We start from the raw sequence: 12,490 nt of genomic DNA on the forward strand, positions 1-12,490 counted from the left end.
CAGAAAAAAAGGAACCTAAAAGTTGAGCAGCCTGGTAAGGCTTTCTCTTCCCAGCTCCTAGTCTGACAGATGTGCTCCTGCACCATGTAGCCACTGTCTTTCTCTAACCTTGATTCAGCCCCTTCATCTATCGTACACTTACCTGTGTTTGTTGGGTCTTGGTTGCCCTCTGATCCAGGTTAATGGTTACACAGGTTTGATCTAAGTGATTGCTTGTAGAGAAGACTTAATGAAAGAGAGGTTTTGTGAATGGAGGACTGATTATCTCTGCAGAAATGGGCAGAGGGGAAAAATCAGAGTAAGTTATGTGCAATAAGTAATGCTCAAAAGTTAAGTAAGGTATAATTCAGTTCTTTTTTTAATTGGTAATTTCTTACGTGAGTATGCGTAACATCTAGCAAAGTCATTCCATGGCAAATCTCTTAATTCTCCTATGTCTAAACTCCCCACTTCCCTCTGGCTACAGCATCCACTGAGGAGTAGGCCAGAATGATTTGTCGGAAATATATGAACCATCTAATACTGTTGTTGGATACAGTTTGTTAGCAAAGGGTTGGCCTCTTGTTTGAAACCTTCTCCACCAGATTTCAGAGCAGCTATCCTTTCTCCGTTAGGTCTGGCTGGATGTGCAAAGTAACAATTACCAATGATGCTAAATCAGTGTGAGAAAACCAAAGCTCAACTGCTTTGCTACTTAAAGTATTGCTCACTTTGCTGATGATTTATATGCATAATAGTACATCTTCTAGAGAATGTCAGGTTCATTTTAAAAGACTTTGCCAAATTTGCTTTTCCTTGTTGTATTGCAATATATTTTATGGAACAAAAAGGTATTAAGAATATTGATGTTTCCAGGATGACTGGAAAGGCTTTAATTAACAGTAACACTTTAGGATGACCAAGAAAGGTGGCAGCTACAGTCCAAGTTCTCAGAATTCTTATAATGAATAAAAGAGAAATGGAATTTAAAGTAGTACCATAAATTCAAAGACATGACAGCTCACCGTGGCTGACTACCTCCTATAAGAGTAGAATAAAATTTAGGAAAAAATGGTCTATTTGAAACCAATTTTTAGAACATACAGGTTAGTCCAGAGGAGGACCATGAAGATGATAAAGGGAATGGAGCACCTCTCCTTTGAAGACAGGCTGAGAGAATTGGGGTTATTCAGCCTGAAGAAGAGAAGGCTCTGGGGAAACCTTAGAGCAACTTCAGTACCTAAAGGGGGCCTACAGGAAACCTGTAGAGGAACTGTATTTAAGGACTTGTAGGGATAGGACAAGGGGGGATGGCTTTAAACTGAAAGAAGGTAGATTTAGATTAGATATAAGGAAGATATTCTCACTGAGTGTGGTGAGACACTGGCACAGGTTGCTCAGAGAAGCTGTGTCTGCCCCATCCCTGGCAGTGTTCAAGGCCAGGTTGGATGGGGCTTTGAGCAACCTGGTCTAGTGGAAGATGTCCCTACCCATGCCAAGGGGGTTGGAACTAGATGAGCTTTGAGGTGCCTTCCAACCCAAGCTGTTCTGTGAGTGTTCAGAAAAGTAATCCTAGCTCTGGAGTAATTAGGGAAAATTATGGTAACCCTAAGATGTAGTTTATAAACATTCAAATTTTTTCTTGTAAAGCATATACATAATATAGTTTGTACGTATTTACTTTTTTCTGCCAGGCTTTCATTAGGATTTATAGCCCTGAACAAAGGGTAGAGTGTTGGGCTTTTTCTTTAATAAGGATGGTACCCATTAATTCTCTGTTGTTCACACAATTAGAAAAGGAGCTGAGTTTATATCAAAGATGCTTTATGTTGCATACTGTGAGAAGAAAGTTCTAGTTTGGAGTTGTCTTTGTTTCAGCTTTAACAGTTAACTTTTATTTTTTATTTTTCCTAGTAGCTGGGTTTAAACCATGACAGGAGTATAAGATGTGCAAAGTTAGGCTGTAAAATGCCCTTTGAAGATTCCAAATAAAATATTTTGGAAAGGGCCTTGATATTTATCTTGAAACAGAGACTTTAACAGAGAAGCTCCATTTCCTTCTTGTATTTCTGTGGTATCGTTGTTTAGAAGTTTCTCTCTGATAACATTCAGAGCATAAATATTTTTTTATAAGATGTTAACAGATTGGTTTGGGTTCTTTCCTTTCCCATCCCCCAGTTGAATAGTGTTTTCAGACTTCTCATTGCTTGCTGGTTTATACAGCCTTAACAATATTTCAGAATAATTTTTTGAAGCTACCCTGTTTGATGCCTTCTAAATACAGTTTAGCCCACAAACATGGCTGTACTGGAGCAAAGCTGTCCAGCTGATACAGCTGCGTTCATTTGATTTGCATCTGCTCCATGTTCCTTGTCTCCCCTGAAACACAGTGGCCTTCTGCTTTTGTATTCCAGACTAATCTAAAATTGCTCACGTGGGCTGGCGTCCTCTGTTGCTTGATATGGAATGGATTTGCTCAGCAAGGTAAGTCACTTGATTTCATCACAGTACTTTCACATTGCTCTAAAACTATATGTATTTAGCAGTTATATATGTAGATAAATGTATCGTTAGATGAGTGCTAATGGCTATGTCAGCCATATCTCATGTTAATAACCTGTTTAGTTAGTAGTTAGAACTTAGTTTAAAAAAAAACAGAATGGAATGAGCTAAAATTTTGTTGTTGTAGGCACCTTTTCATAAATGAAGTGACTGATTTGTGTTCTTTGCTAGGTGGGAGTGACTGCATAAAAGCTAATGCAAAATCATGTGGTGAATGTATACAAGCAGGACCAAACTGTGGCTGGTGTAAAAAAACAGTAAGTGTTGCAAAATTCCTTGTATGGTTTGTTTTTTCCCCTTGCTTTCAGATTTTAGTAAAAACTTGAAATGTATAGAAGTGTTTATTTTCATTAGTAATAGTTTCCTGTAAGTCTTCAGTTTGATACTTTAAAGTTCAGATACTGTGATTTCCCTGATGTCCTGATTTGAGTGTGATTGGTTTTCACAATGTGTTTACTTCTCCTTTTGTAAACCTTAAGTGTATACAGACCCTACAGGCTGTCTCGCAGTTATTTAAAATCATTCCAGTATGGTATCCATATGGGTATACTTAGTTATATTCTTCCACTGACATTAGAGTAAGAGGTAATTTTAGACAGACATAGGTGGAATAGGGGAAGAGACTGAAGGTTTTATCTGATAAAAGAAAGATGTTCAAATTTTATTTTTCTGTTGTTGGTAGACTTGGGGTGTAGGAGGTTGGTTTGGGTTTGCTTCAGTCTGAAACAAAAAGAGTGCTTTCCTATGTAATTAAAAATCAAATTCAGAAAATACAGAATGTAAGAGAATCTTAAATTGTGTGATTTAGCCTATATGTGCTGAAGTGTCTTCTTCAGGCTAGAAACAGAAGAAAATTATTTCTACAGGTGGTCTTCAGTTTGTCACTGAAAACTGGGAAATCTTCCTGGCTCTTGCTAGAAGATGATAATGTATATTTAAGTCCATATTGTACCTACTCACTGTCCCCCAAACCAGCTTGTAAACTTCAGCTATTTAGTTAAACAGACTAACTTTAAAATTTGGCCTTGAGCTATCAGATTGTTTGTAGGTCCTAGTCATCAAGAACTGACAAGCTTTAAAGATATATTTATTTATATACATATTTTTTTTTGAGGGGGGGAATCAGAGTTGCCAAGTTTCTCAATTAGAAACATTATTTATATTTGAGATTAGAGGGGGTTTTTTTTAGATTTGAGGTAATGGTAGTTTGTTGTTCAGTACAGAGTTACATGTTGATTTTGCTCATGTATCTTACTTTGGATTCAGTTTTCTCCAAATAAGAGTTGTCTGTCTTTCCCCTGCTCTGTCAGCATATTGCCATTATTTTGTTGTGGAGTATCAAGGTACACTTACATAATCTTTAATAAAGCCTTTCAAAAAAAAGAAAGTTAAAAGGGAGGGTAGTTGCCAAGTAGGCTGTACATACCCTATGGATTACTTACTACATGCAGATGAAAGCTTTTTCCACCTGCTGTCACTTTTAGAGTAGTTGGTTTAAAAGGATGTCCTGCTTCTGTCAGAGGTGACATTGGGCATTTTGTTTCTTTCATCTTGCTTACACAGTTAAGTATAAATAATGAAAACTCCTGGACTAAGTAATAGCCACTGATGTGTTTAGTATAATTTCAGGACTGTGTGCTTTATTAATGAACTTAAAAAAAAAAATAAAGAGGAAATGGGGTTGTTGTAAAAAGTGTTACTGTGCATAGAGTATAACAAATAGCAGGTAGCTGTAAACTTGATCTTATTTGCCTGTGTGTTTTAGGACTTTTTGCAAGAAGGAGAACCAACATCTGCCCGATGTGATGACTTGGCAGCACTAAAGAGTAAAGGCTGTCCCATGGAAGATATAGAAAATCCCAGAGGTAGCAAACAGGTGCTTGAAGATAGAGAAGTAACAAATCGTAAGATAGGTGCTGCAGAGAAGCTGAAACCAGAAGCTATTACACAGATCCAGCCACAAAAATTAGTACTGAAACTAAGAGTTGGTAAGGACAATTCCATTCTTGTGTTCAGATGATTTTTCTATCACCACCACATCTGTGATTTTTGTTTTGAATGTGTAACCTTTTTGTTACAGAAGCTACTATTGTTCAGATAACCTGAATGATAGCAGAGCCATTCAGGTCAGCCCCAGGAGTTTAGGTACTCCAAATACTGTTTGATTTTTATGAAAGGTTAGATATTATCACTTCTTTCCCAATAGAACTTAGGAGAAAATAGATACAGAATGGATTGAATATGTGTCAGAAAGGTAAGATTTTGTTCTCTCTATTTTGTAGTTGATTTTCTACAGTGTGGATTCTTAGAATGAAAGTAGCAAAACCTTAGAGTGTTTCCTTTTCATTGAAGTACTGCTGTTGCCTAAAGCATGTGTGCCGGAAATGAATGGTTTTGTAGTTATGCAGGCTTTTTGGATTGCTATTTAAAATACTTTCCAGAGGCTAAGGATGTGGACACAAGACTACAGTAAAGAGAACAAAGTAGCTGTGTACCATTTCCAGCCCCTAAAGAGAACTTTATGTCATTCAAGTGGGGGAGAAGGGTGGAACAGGGCTAGTTAGTAGCTCATGCAGTACTTGAGCATAATGGAGATTGTCCTTAAGGAGAGTTCCTAGGTCCTGCAGAAATATTGAACAGCTACCTTGTTTATACCTGGAATACGAGCCTGTACTCAGGGTCAGCTGCTTGGTGGTGACTGCCTTAATAAATGCAAGATCATTTGAAGAAGTTGAGCGTTATCAGGAGAGGAAAGGAAAAGAAAGTTACTTGGTAATTTTAGTATTGCCCCTATTTATTTCTAATGTAACCTTTTCTGCTTCAAAACAAGTTATTGTTCCTCTGTTGATATAAAAGTCTCTTCATCAGAACATACGAGGGACCTGGGCAACCGGAATCTAATTACTCAAATGATTATTACTCTGTTTATAAGCACTTCTCTTATACCATGTTCCTTGGCGAGGGAGTGTGTGCTTCAAAAAGGGGATATTCGGTTTCTATTCCGGCTCTTTTAAACAGCAGCTAAGGAAAATCTAAAGCTTTTAGGTTTTGGTTGTTGGGGGTTTTTTTGTTGGTTTTTTATTGTGGTTTTTTTTTTTTTTTTCCTTTTTGCATGTGTGTGTGTGAAAACAGTGTTGCATAGCTGCATGATCCATATGCTGTTCACTTTGCCTGTCCAGTGGTTTCCCCAGTTTGCTAATTTTGCTCATACTAAGCAAATGCTTGATAATTATTAAGCAGACTTCAGCAGCAGTAACATCACCATTTAACGTCAGTGACTGAGGGGGGTGGAGGATAAAATTTCTAATTCTATTCCTCATTTCATATATAATTAGGAAAAAGAATAGTTTTCTGTTGGGGGTGGGGTGTAATTTTCTGCACTTTCAACATCAGAGTGAAACTACGTGCTTCTGTTGGCAAAACTCAGGATCTAGGCTTACAACTGCAACAAATAGTAACTTGCCATTATCTCACTGCCATTTCTGTGCTTTCAGCCTATATTTGATGCCAAGTAACTGGAAATATTCCATCCAGACCTGCTTTTTCTTTTATAAATCTATTTAGATGGGGGAGAGGAGGGAGGAAGGTTGTTGGTTTGGTTGGGTTTTGTTTTGTTTTTAAAATAAACTTTTGGAGTCATCTTGGATGCAAATAGATATTGAAGATTTATGCTGTTAGATCCTATTGGAACCTTGTTAAAATTATTGCAAGTATGAAGACTTGGAATTGCAGTAACTAAAAGAGACTTGATTTTTTTAACAGGCTAGTATTTTCTGTGGGGAGATAAAATACCTTGGGAAATGTGAAGTTGAACATGTGAAAGAAATACTTCTTGAATTTACTTTTTATTTTTTTTTTTATCATAATTAAGCATTCCAGTTAGCAGGAGGAAAAAAAAAATCACTTGCCTCTTGTTCAAAACCTCTATTGATATTTCAAAGCCTTTCCTTAAAAAAGCATCTTTCTTGCCTGTGCAGATGTGGAATTTTTAATGATTTCTATTTTTGTTTGATCTCTCAAACAGGGGAACCCCAAACAGTTTCATTAAAATTCAAGAGAGCTGAAGACTACCCCATCGATCTTTATTATCTTATGGACCTCTCCTATTCAATGAAAGATGATTTAGAGAATGTGAAAAGTCTCGGAACGGCTCTCATGTTAGAAATGGAAAAAATTACCTCAGACTTCCGAATTGGTAAGAAAGATTGGTCTATTCTAATAAAAAAAAAAAAAAAAAAGAATAATAAGGAAATCAAATGTGCTTCCTGATGCTTTTCACATGATTACATATGAAGAGTAACTTTAAGTTTTCAGTATTATGGCAGGTATTTCTAACACACAGAACCTATTGAGGAATGTAAGAGTACTTGGTGTGGATGCCAAAAGTGGAACGTAAACCATTATGGAAACTGTTTCTGACATCAGTTCAACTACAATGCATTTGCATTCTGTTGTGTCTTAATATAAATAAGAGACTTCCATTCTTCAGCTTACAGGGTTCTTATTGTTCTGTCTTAGGCTTTGGCTCTTTTGTGGAGAAAACTGTGATGCCGTATATAAGTACAACACCAGCCAAACTCAGAAATCCTTGTACAGGTGACCAGAACTGTACAAGTCCATTTAGCTATAAAAATGTGCTCAGCCTTACCAGTGAAGGAAATAAATTCAATGAACTTGTAGGTAAACAGCACATTTCTGGGAATTTAGATTCTCCTGAAGGTGGATTTGATGCAATAATGCAGGTTGCAGTTTGTGGGGTAAGTGTGTATTGGTTTTCTTTGCTGCTTTATTAGATTAAATTGTTTGGATATAGTCATAGCATTTTATAGTGGTGTTTAGACATGTTATCTCATGCCAGCAAGACGAGAGACTAAGCAGACTGCATGGATACATGCATTTGTTTTCTGTGGAGACCTCTAGTGAGTGAACGAAACTGGGAAGTACAGTGCCGATTAGAGGTCATGTTTATAGCAGATAGATGCATTCCAAAGTACAAAGTTTATAAAGTTTGCTGTAGAAGAAGAGTCAAATTCTGCTCAAAAGTGTATGAAATCCTGAGTAAGCAACTATTCTCAAATTATTTCAAAGCTTTGTATGCTGCCTGTAGTTGTTGTTTCAGAATAGTTTGATGGAAGCTGGAGAGGGACTTTAACAAGGGCATGTAGTGATAGGAGAAGGGGGAATGGCTTTAAACTGAAAGAGGGTAGATTTAGATTAGATATTAGGAAGAAATTTTTCACTGTGGGGGTGGGGAGACACTGGTACAGGGTGCCCAGAGAAGCTGCGGCTGCCCCATCCCTGGCAGTGTTCAAGGCCAGGTTGGACACAGCGACTTGGAACAACCTGGTCCACTGGAAGGAGTCTCTGCCTGTGGCAGGGGAGTTGGAACAAGATGATATTTAAGGTCCCTTCCAACCCAAACCATTCTGTGATTTTTGTGAGTGTCCGTCTTCTTTGCTCAGGCTTTGTGGTAGTGACGTAAAGTGGGACTTCACATTAAAGAGCTGGACTGACTTACCCAATTTCTACAGCCCTATCACTCATTAGATACTCTAGTGAGAACTGAACAGACCAAAGTACGTCTCAGAATATTTCTTGCCTTTGGAGAAAAACTTGCAGCAAGTGTTCTGGAGCAGACATTTAATAAAATGCAAGTGTTTTTAAGGTTTGAGTGGATTCTATGATTTCCAGGGTAACCACTTCTGCAGTGTGGTTTTTCCTGTGTCTGTCTACATTTGCATGCATTTATCTCTCAAGTGTTGGTCTTCAATGCTATAAATCAGTGCAGAATACCAAAAATCCATTTGTTTGTTTCCCAAGGAACAAATTGGCTGGAGAAATGTTACAAGACTACTAGTGTTTTCCACGGATGCTGGATTTCACTTCGCAGGAGATGGTAAACTTGGTGGAATTGTTTTACCAAATGATGGGAAATGTCATCTGGAAAATAATATGTATACAATGAGCCACTATTATGTAAGTGTTTGCATCATCTTCTAGGAAATTAATATTTTGTGATGCTTAAGCTCAAAAAAAACCTCGTTAGGTCATCTCATATAGTTTCAGACTGCTACATCTTGTGAACTTTACCCATTTATCTCTGTATTATATCAAGCGACCTTAGCTTAACTAAAGCCAATGGGCAAGAATTAATCCAGTCTTAACTGGAAATTTTCAAGAAATGGCAACTTTCACACTATGATTTGTACTGCTGTTTTTTAACCTTTTTAATAATTAATAATCCTGCATGTCCACTGGCAAAATGCAGTGGTTCTGTCCCATTATTTTATTGTTTTGCAAGTCTTTGTGTTCAGAAGTACTACTGTAACACAGAGAGCTCCTCGGCCAGCTCTTTTTAAGATTGCTTGAAATCTTATGATGCAAAGTTTATGGTTAAAGTATGCTTCGCAACCTTGTCTCAATGGTTTATTGATAGGTAGATCAGACAAAAGGTGAAAAGCAAAATATTTACTGGGTGGGGCAAACACAATAAGCTTTGCAAAGTTAATTTGTTCATAAATTTCTAGAGTTAAGTGGATATTGGTCAGTATAAAGCTGAAATTAGTTCAGTTTTATTTCATTTTTTGCAATGTTTCTTGAAGAAAAGGTAGTAGTTTTCACAAGTCATGGAAAACTACAAAAGGTAGTTTTCTGAGAACATAAAGATTGAGGATTCAACCTGGAGATAATGACAGGGAACATGATAATATTACTGTGAAAAAACGCCTATCTTCACAAGGCATACATGGAATCTTTTCAATGAATGTTTGTTTCTGAAGGTTGTTTGTTTTAGAGCTGTGACATAAGCTGGCTAGTTAGAACTCTTTTATGTATGTTTGTAAAGGTGTTTATGATGTCAGAGTCTTTCTGATTGTTTTCTACCAACGTGTCCCGGATTTGAATTGTGTTTTATGCTTGATTTTTGTAGGATTACCCCTCTATTGCTCATCTGGTACAGAAGCTTAGTGAGAACAATATTCAGACAATCTTTGCTGTTACTGAGGAGTTTCAGGCAGTTTATAAGGTAAAGATAAACAACACATAATTCTGGCCTCTGTACTTTTTTCCATCAGACACTGGCTGACTCAGATTTGCTCTGAAATCATTAAAATTGTTTAATTTGAAATTAAAGTAACTATGAATGTTAGTGATTGTGGAAGTACGGTTTTGCTGTTCGTGTTTTTACTATTGAGCCTTTCTTACTTGTTCAAATCGATACTGAGAGCATGTGTAATTTCCAAGGAGGAAGTAGCCTCCTCCTTGCCCCTCTTTATACTTCATAGGTAGGAGGGAGTGGAGAACATCTTTACAGTGTTAATTTTTGTGAATGTTTTTACAGCAAAATAGCTGAGGGGGATGTGGACACTGAATTAAGAGACATACTCATGAAAGAATGTATTTTGTCCTTTGTGGTCTATTTATATTCCTGATGTTTAAAATTAACTAAACTGCTGGATGTGATTGTGAAATAGGAAATGACTGGATAAAGGAGCTGCATATTTTTCCTTGCTTTAACCTAAGAAGGTGGTTTGGGGTTTTTCTGTTTATTTTTCTTCTGCTTTTTTAAACTTTATTCACATTGTAAGTTTTCTTTCTTTTTCATTAGAAATCATCTTTTATCTGCTTGTCTTTAATGCACTAGAAGTGTGATGCTTCTCTAAGATCTTGAAGATGTACAAGTTGACCACATACAATATAAGAGAAGGTCTTAGTATTCTGTTACCAAATTTAACATGAAAATGCAAAGGAGAAGAAAAGGCTGGATGTTTGTTTGTATTAGTGTTGTGTATAACCTCAAAAATCATGACGAGCACTGGCAAAACCATGGCCTTGTCTTTTTGAAGTACTTGATCTTGACTTGTTAATCCACTGAAGCATTATAGCACTATACAGATATTTATAGTACAAATTTTACGTTGTTCCTTAGTAAGACTGTCATTTTCCTTCTACTTTTATAAATATTGAAAGGAATTGAAAAATCTGATACCAAAGTCAGCAGTGGGAACATTGTCTTCAAACTCCAGCAATGTGATTCAGCTCATCATTGATGCATACAATGTAAGTTCTGATTTTATTTGGGTTGTACTAATCTTCCCACTTCTAAGTTGTTATATGAGTTTTTAAGGCAGATACTCCAAGGTGGATTTTACTTTTTTTCTACAAAATAGTATACTAAAATATTAATATACCACCATTGCAGTAAAACCACCTTAGACTCTCAGACACTGTGGCAATAAGACCTTAGGTGGCTAGAAAGATACACTCTTAACTCCACTTAAAACAATGTTACAAATTCAAAGTTATCATCCATGTTTTCCCTTTTAAAAAATGAAAACCACACAAAACCCCACACTGTTTCTTCAGCACCTTCAGTTCTTGCCTTCCTTCCACATGGAGGAGAAGAGAGCCATTTTCCAACCCCTTGGCCCCAAAATATCTACATCAACCTCTGGGACTTCTGGGTTTAGCCCCAAAATATTTTCTTCATAGCTATGTTGTTTGCTGCTTGTACTCTAATGGAGAAAAGGGGCTTATTTACACAAGTGCCTCCAGTGTCTGTGGTGACCTGCCCTGACCCTGCATAACAAGGCTCAGTCATGAGAAGAGGTCTGTGTGACTATGGGCAGCCCTGGGCTGCTGTTTCTTGGCATGTTGGAATGTGCACAATTCTAGTGTGCCTGTGGGATTTACTCTTAGGCTGTGCCTACCTGTATCATGTCTTTTCTTCAGGAGAATGCTTATGTGATTCAGTTCAAAGTTAGCTAATAACTATTGTTTTAGTCCCTTTCTTCAGAGGTTATCCTGGAAAACACCAAGCTACCAAAGGGAGTGACAATCAGTTATAAGTCTTTCTGCAAGAATGGAGTGAATGACACACAAGAAGATGGGAGGAAATGTTCTAACATTTCAATTGGAGATGAGGTAACTTAAATTATATGTGCTGCTACTCAAATATGTGAAATTCACTTGAAGTGTCCAATGCTCAGTTGGGGTTTTTTTAATGATACAGACAAAAGTCCTTTTATTAACGTGGCACTCCATTTATTTTTCTTTGCAGGTTAAATTTGAGATTAATGTGACAGCTAATGAATGTCCAAAGAAAGGACAAAATGAAACTATTAAAATTAAACCACTGGGATTCACTGAAGAAGTGGAAATTAATCTCCAGTTCATCTGTGAATGTCAGTGTCAAAGTGAAGGAGAACCTAATAGTCCAGCCTGCCATGAAGGAAATGGAACATTTGAATGTGGCGCCTGCAGGTAAATAGATGTTTTTGTTTCTTTTTGCAAAAGAGAAATATGAGCAAGACCTCTGTTCCTTTAATTGGGGGTTACTTGGTTTTACTAAATTTTTTTGTGAAAGGGCAAAAATTGCTGCTAGACACCTGTTTTTCTAGGCTATTTTTACATACTGCCTTATGTCTGCAAATAATCCCTATGCTGGATTTCATAGGATTTTGAGCATTAGATGGGCAGCATTGTACAAGTCAGAATTCCAGTTTGGCCTTGAGTTAGTACTTTAAAGGGTAAAGGTTTTACTGCTTTTTCTGTTTCTTCATTTAATTCTGAGTTCCATTTAAGACAGCAAAATTATGGATTTAAGGGACAACATGAATGCGAACACTTTTTGATGTTTTTGCAAGTATTCATACTGATCTAATTATATCCTTCTAATATGAGGTCTGTTGGTATTGAGAAATCCAAAGGCTTCCTAGTTTTTTGGTAGGAGTTCCTACCCACATTAGCACCAATTATTTCATGGCAGGAAAGAATAAAAAGTCATAAAAGAACCACTTTTTGTTTTGAATGACATCAGAGTCTCTTCTCCCTGGTTTTATTTCTAACCTTCTAAGGTCTTGTTACAAAATTTCTTCTAATTGCATATATCTATAAATATTTCACTATATATATAGGTTTTATATTAATACATTTTCTTTAGTATATTTAT

General features: G+C 36.7%; 1 protein-coding gene across 1 annotated transcript in view; it reads left to right on the forward strand.

Moving 5' to 3' along the window:
- The window catches only part of LOC104400538 (integrin beta-1-like), a 29,087-nt gene extending 17,281 nt beyond the window's left edge, over nucleotides 1-11,806 (forward strand). The window contains exons 4-13 of the mRNA XM_010013803.1: nucleotides 2,394-2,463; nucleotides 2,713-2,798; nucleotides 4,307-4,529; nucleotides 6,566-6,736; nucleotides 7,060-7,298; nucleotides 8,362-8,517; nucleotides 9,470-9,565; nucleotides 10,510-10,599; nucleotides 11,323-11,463; nucleotides 11,600-11,806. Of these exons, the coding sequence (XP_010012105.1) occupies nucleotides 2,394-2,463; nucleotides 2,713-2,798; nucleotides 4,307-4,529; nucleotides 6,566-6,736; nucleotides 7,060-7,298; nucleotides 8,362-8,517; nucleotides 9,470-9,565; nucleotides 10,510-10,599; nucleotides 11,323-11,463; nucleotides 11,600-11,806 (1,479 nt within the window). The remainder of the gene's footprint in view (nucleotides 1-2,393; nucleotides 2,464-2,712; nucleotides 2,799-4,306; nucleotides 4,530-6,565; nucleotides 6,737-7,059; nucleotides 7,299-8,361; nucleotides 8,518-9,469; nucleotides 9,566-10,509; nucleotides 10,600-11,322; nucleotides 11,464-11,599) is intronic.
- The last annotated feature ends 684 nt before the right edge of the window (nucleotides 11,807-12,490 follow it).

The sequence above is a fragment of the Nestor notabilis genome, unplaced genomic scaffold (assembly GCF_000696875.1).
Source record: "Nestor notabilis isolate BGI_N333 unplaced genomic scaffold, ASM69687v1 scaffold11584, whole genome shotgun sequence".
Taxonomy (NCBI): Eukaryota; Metazoa; Chordata; class Aves; order Psittaciformes; family Psittacidae; genus Nestor; species Nestor notabilis.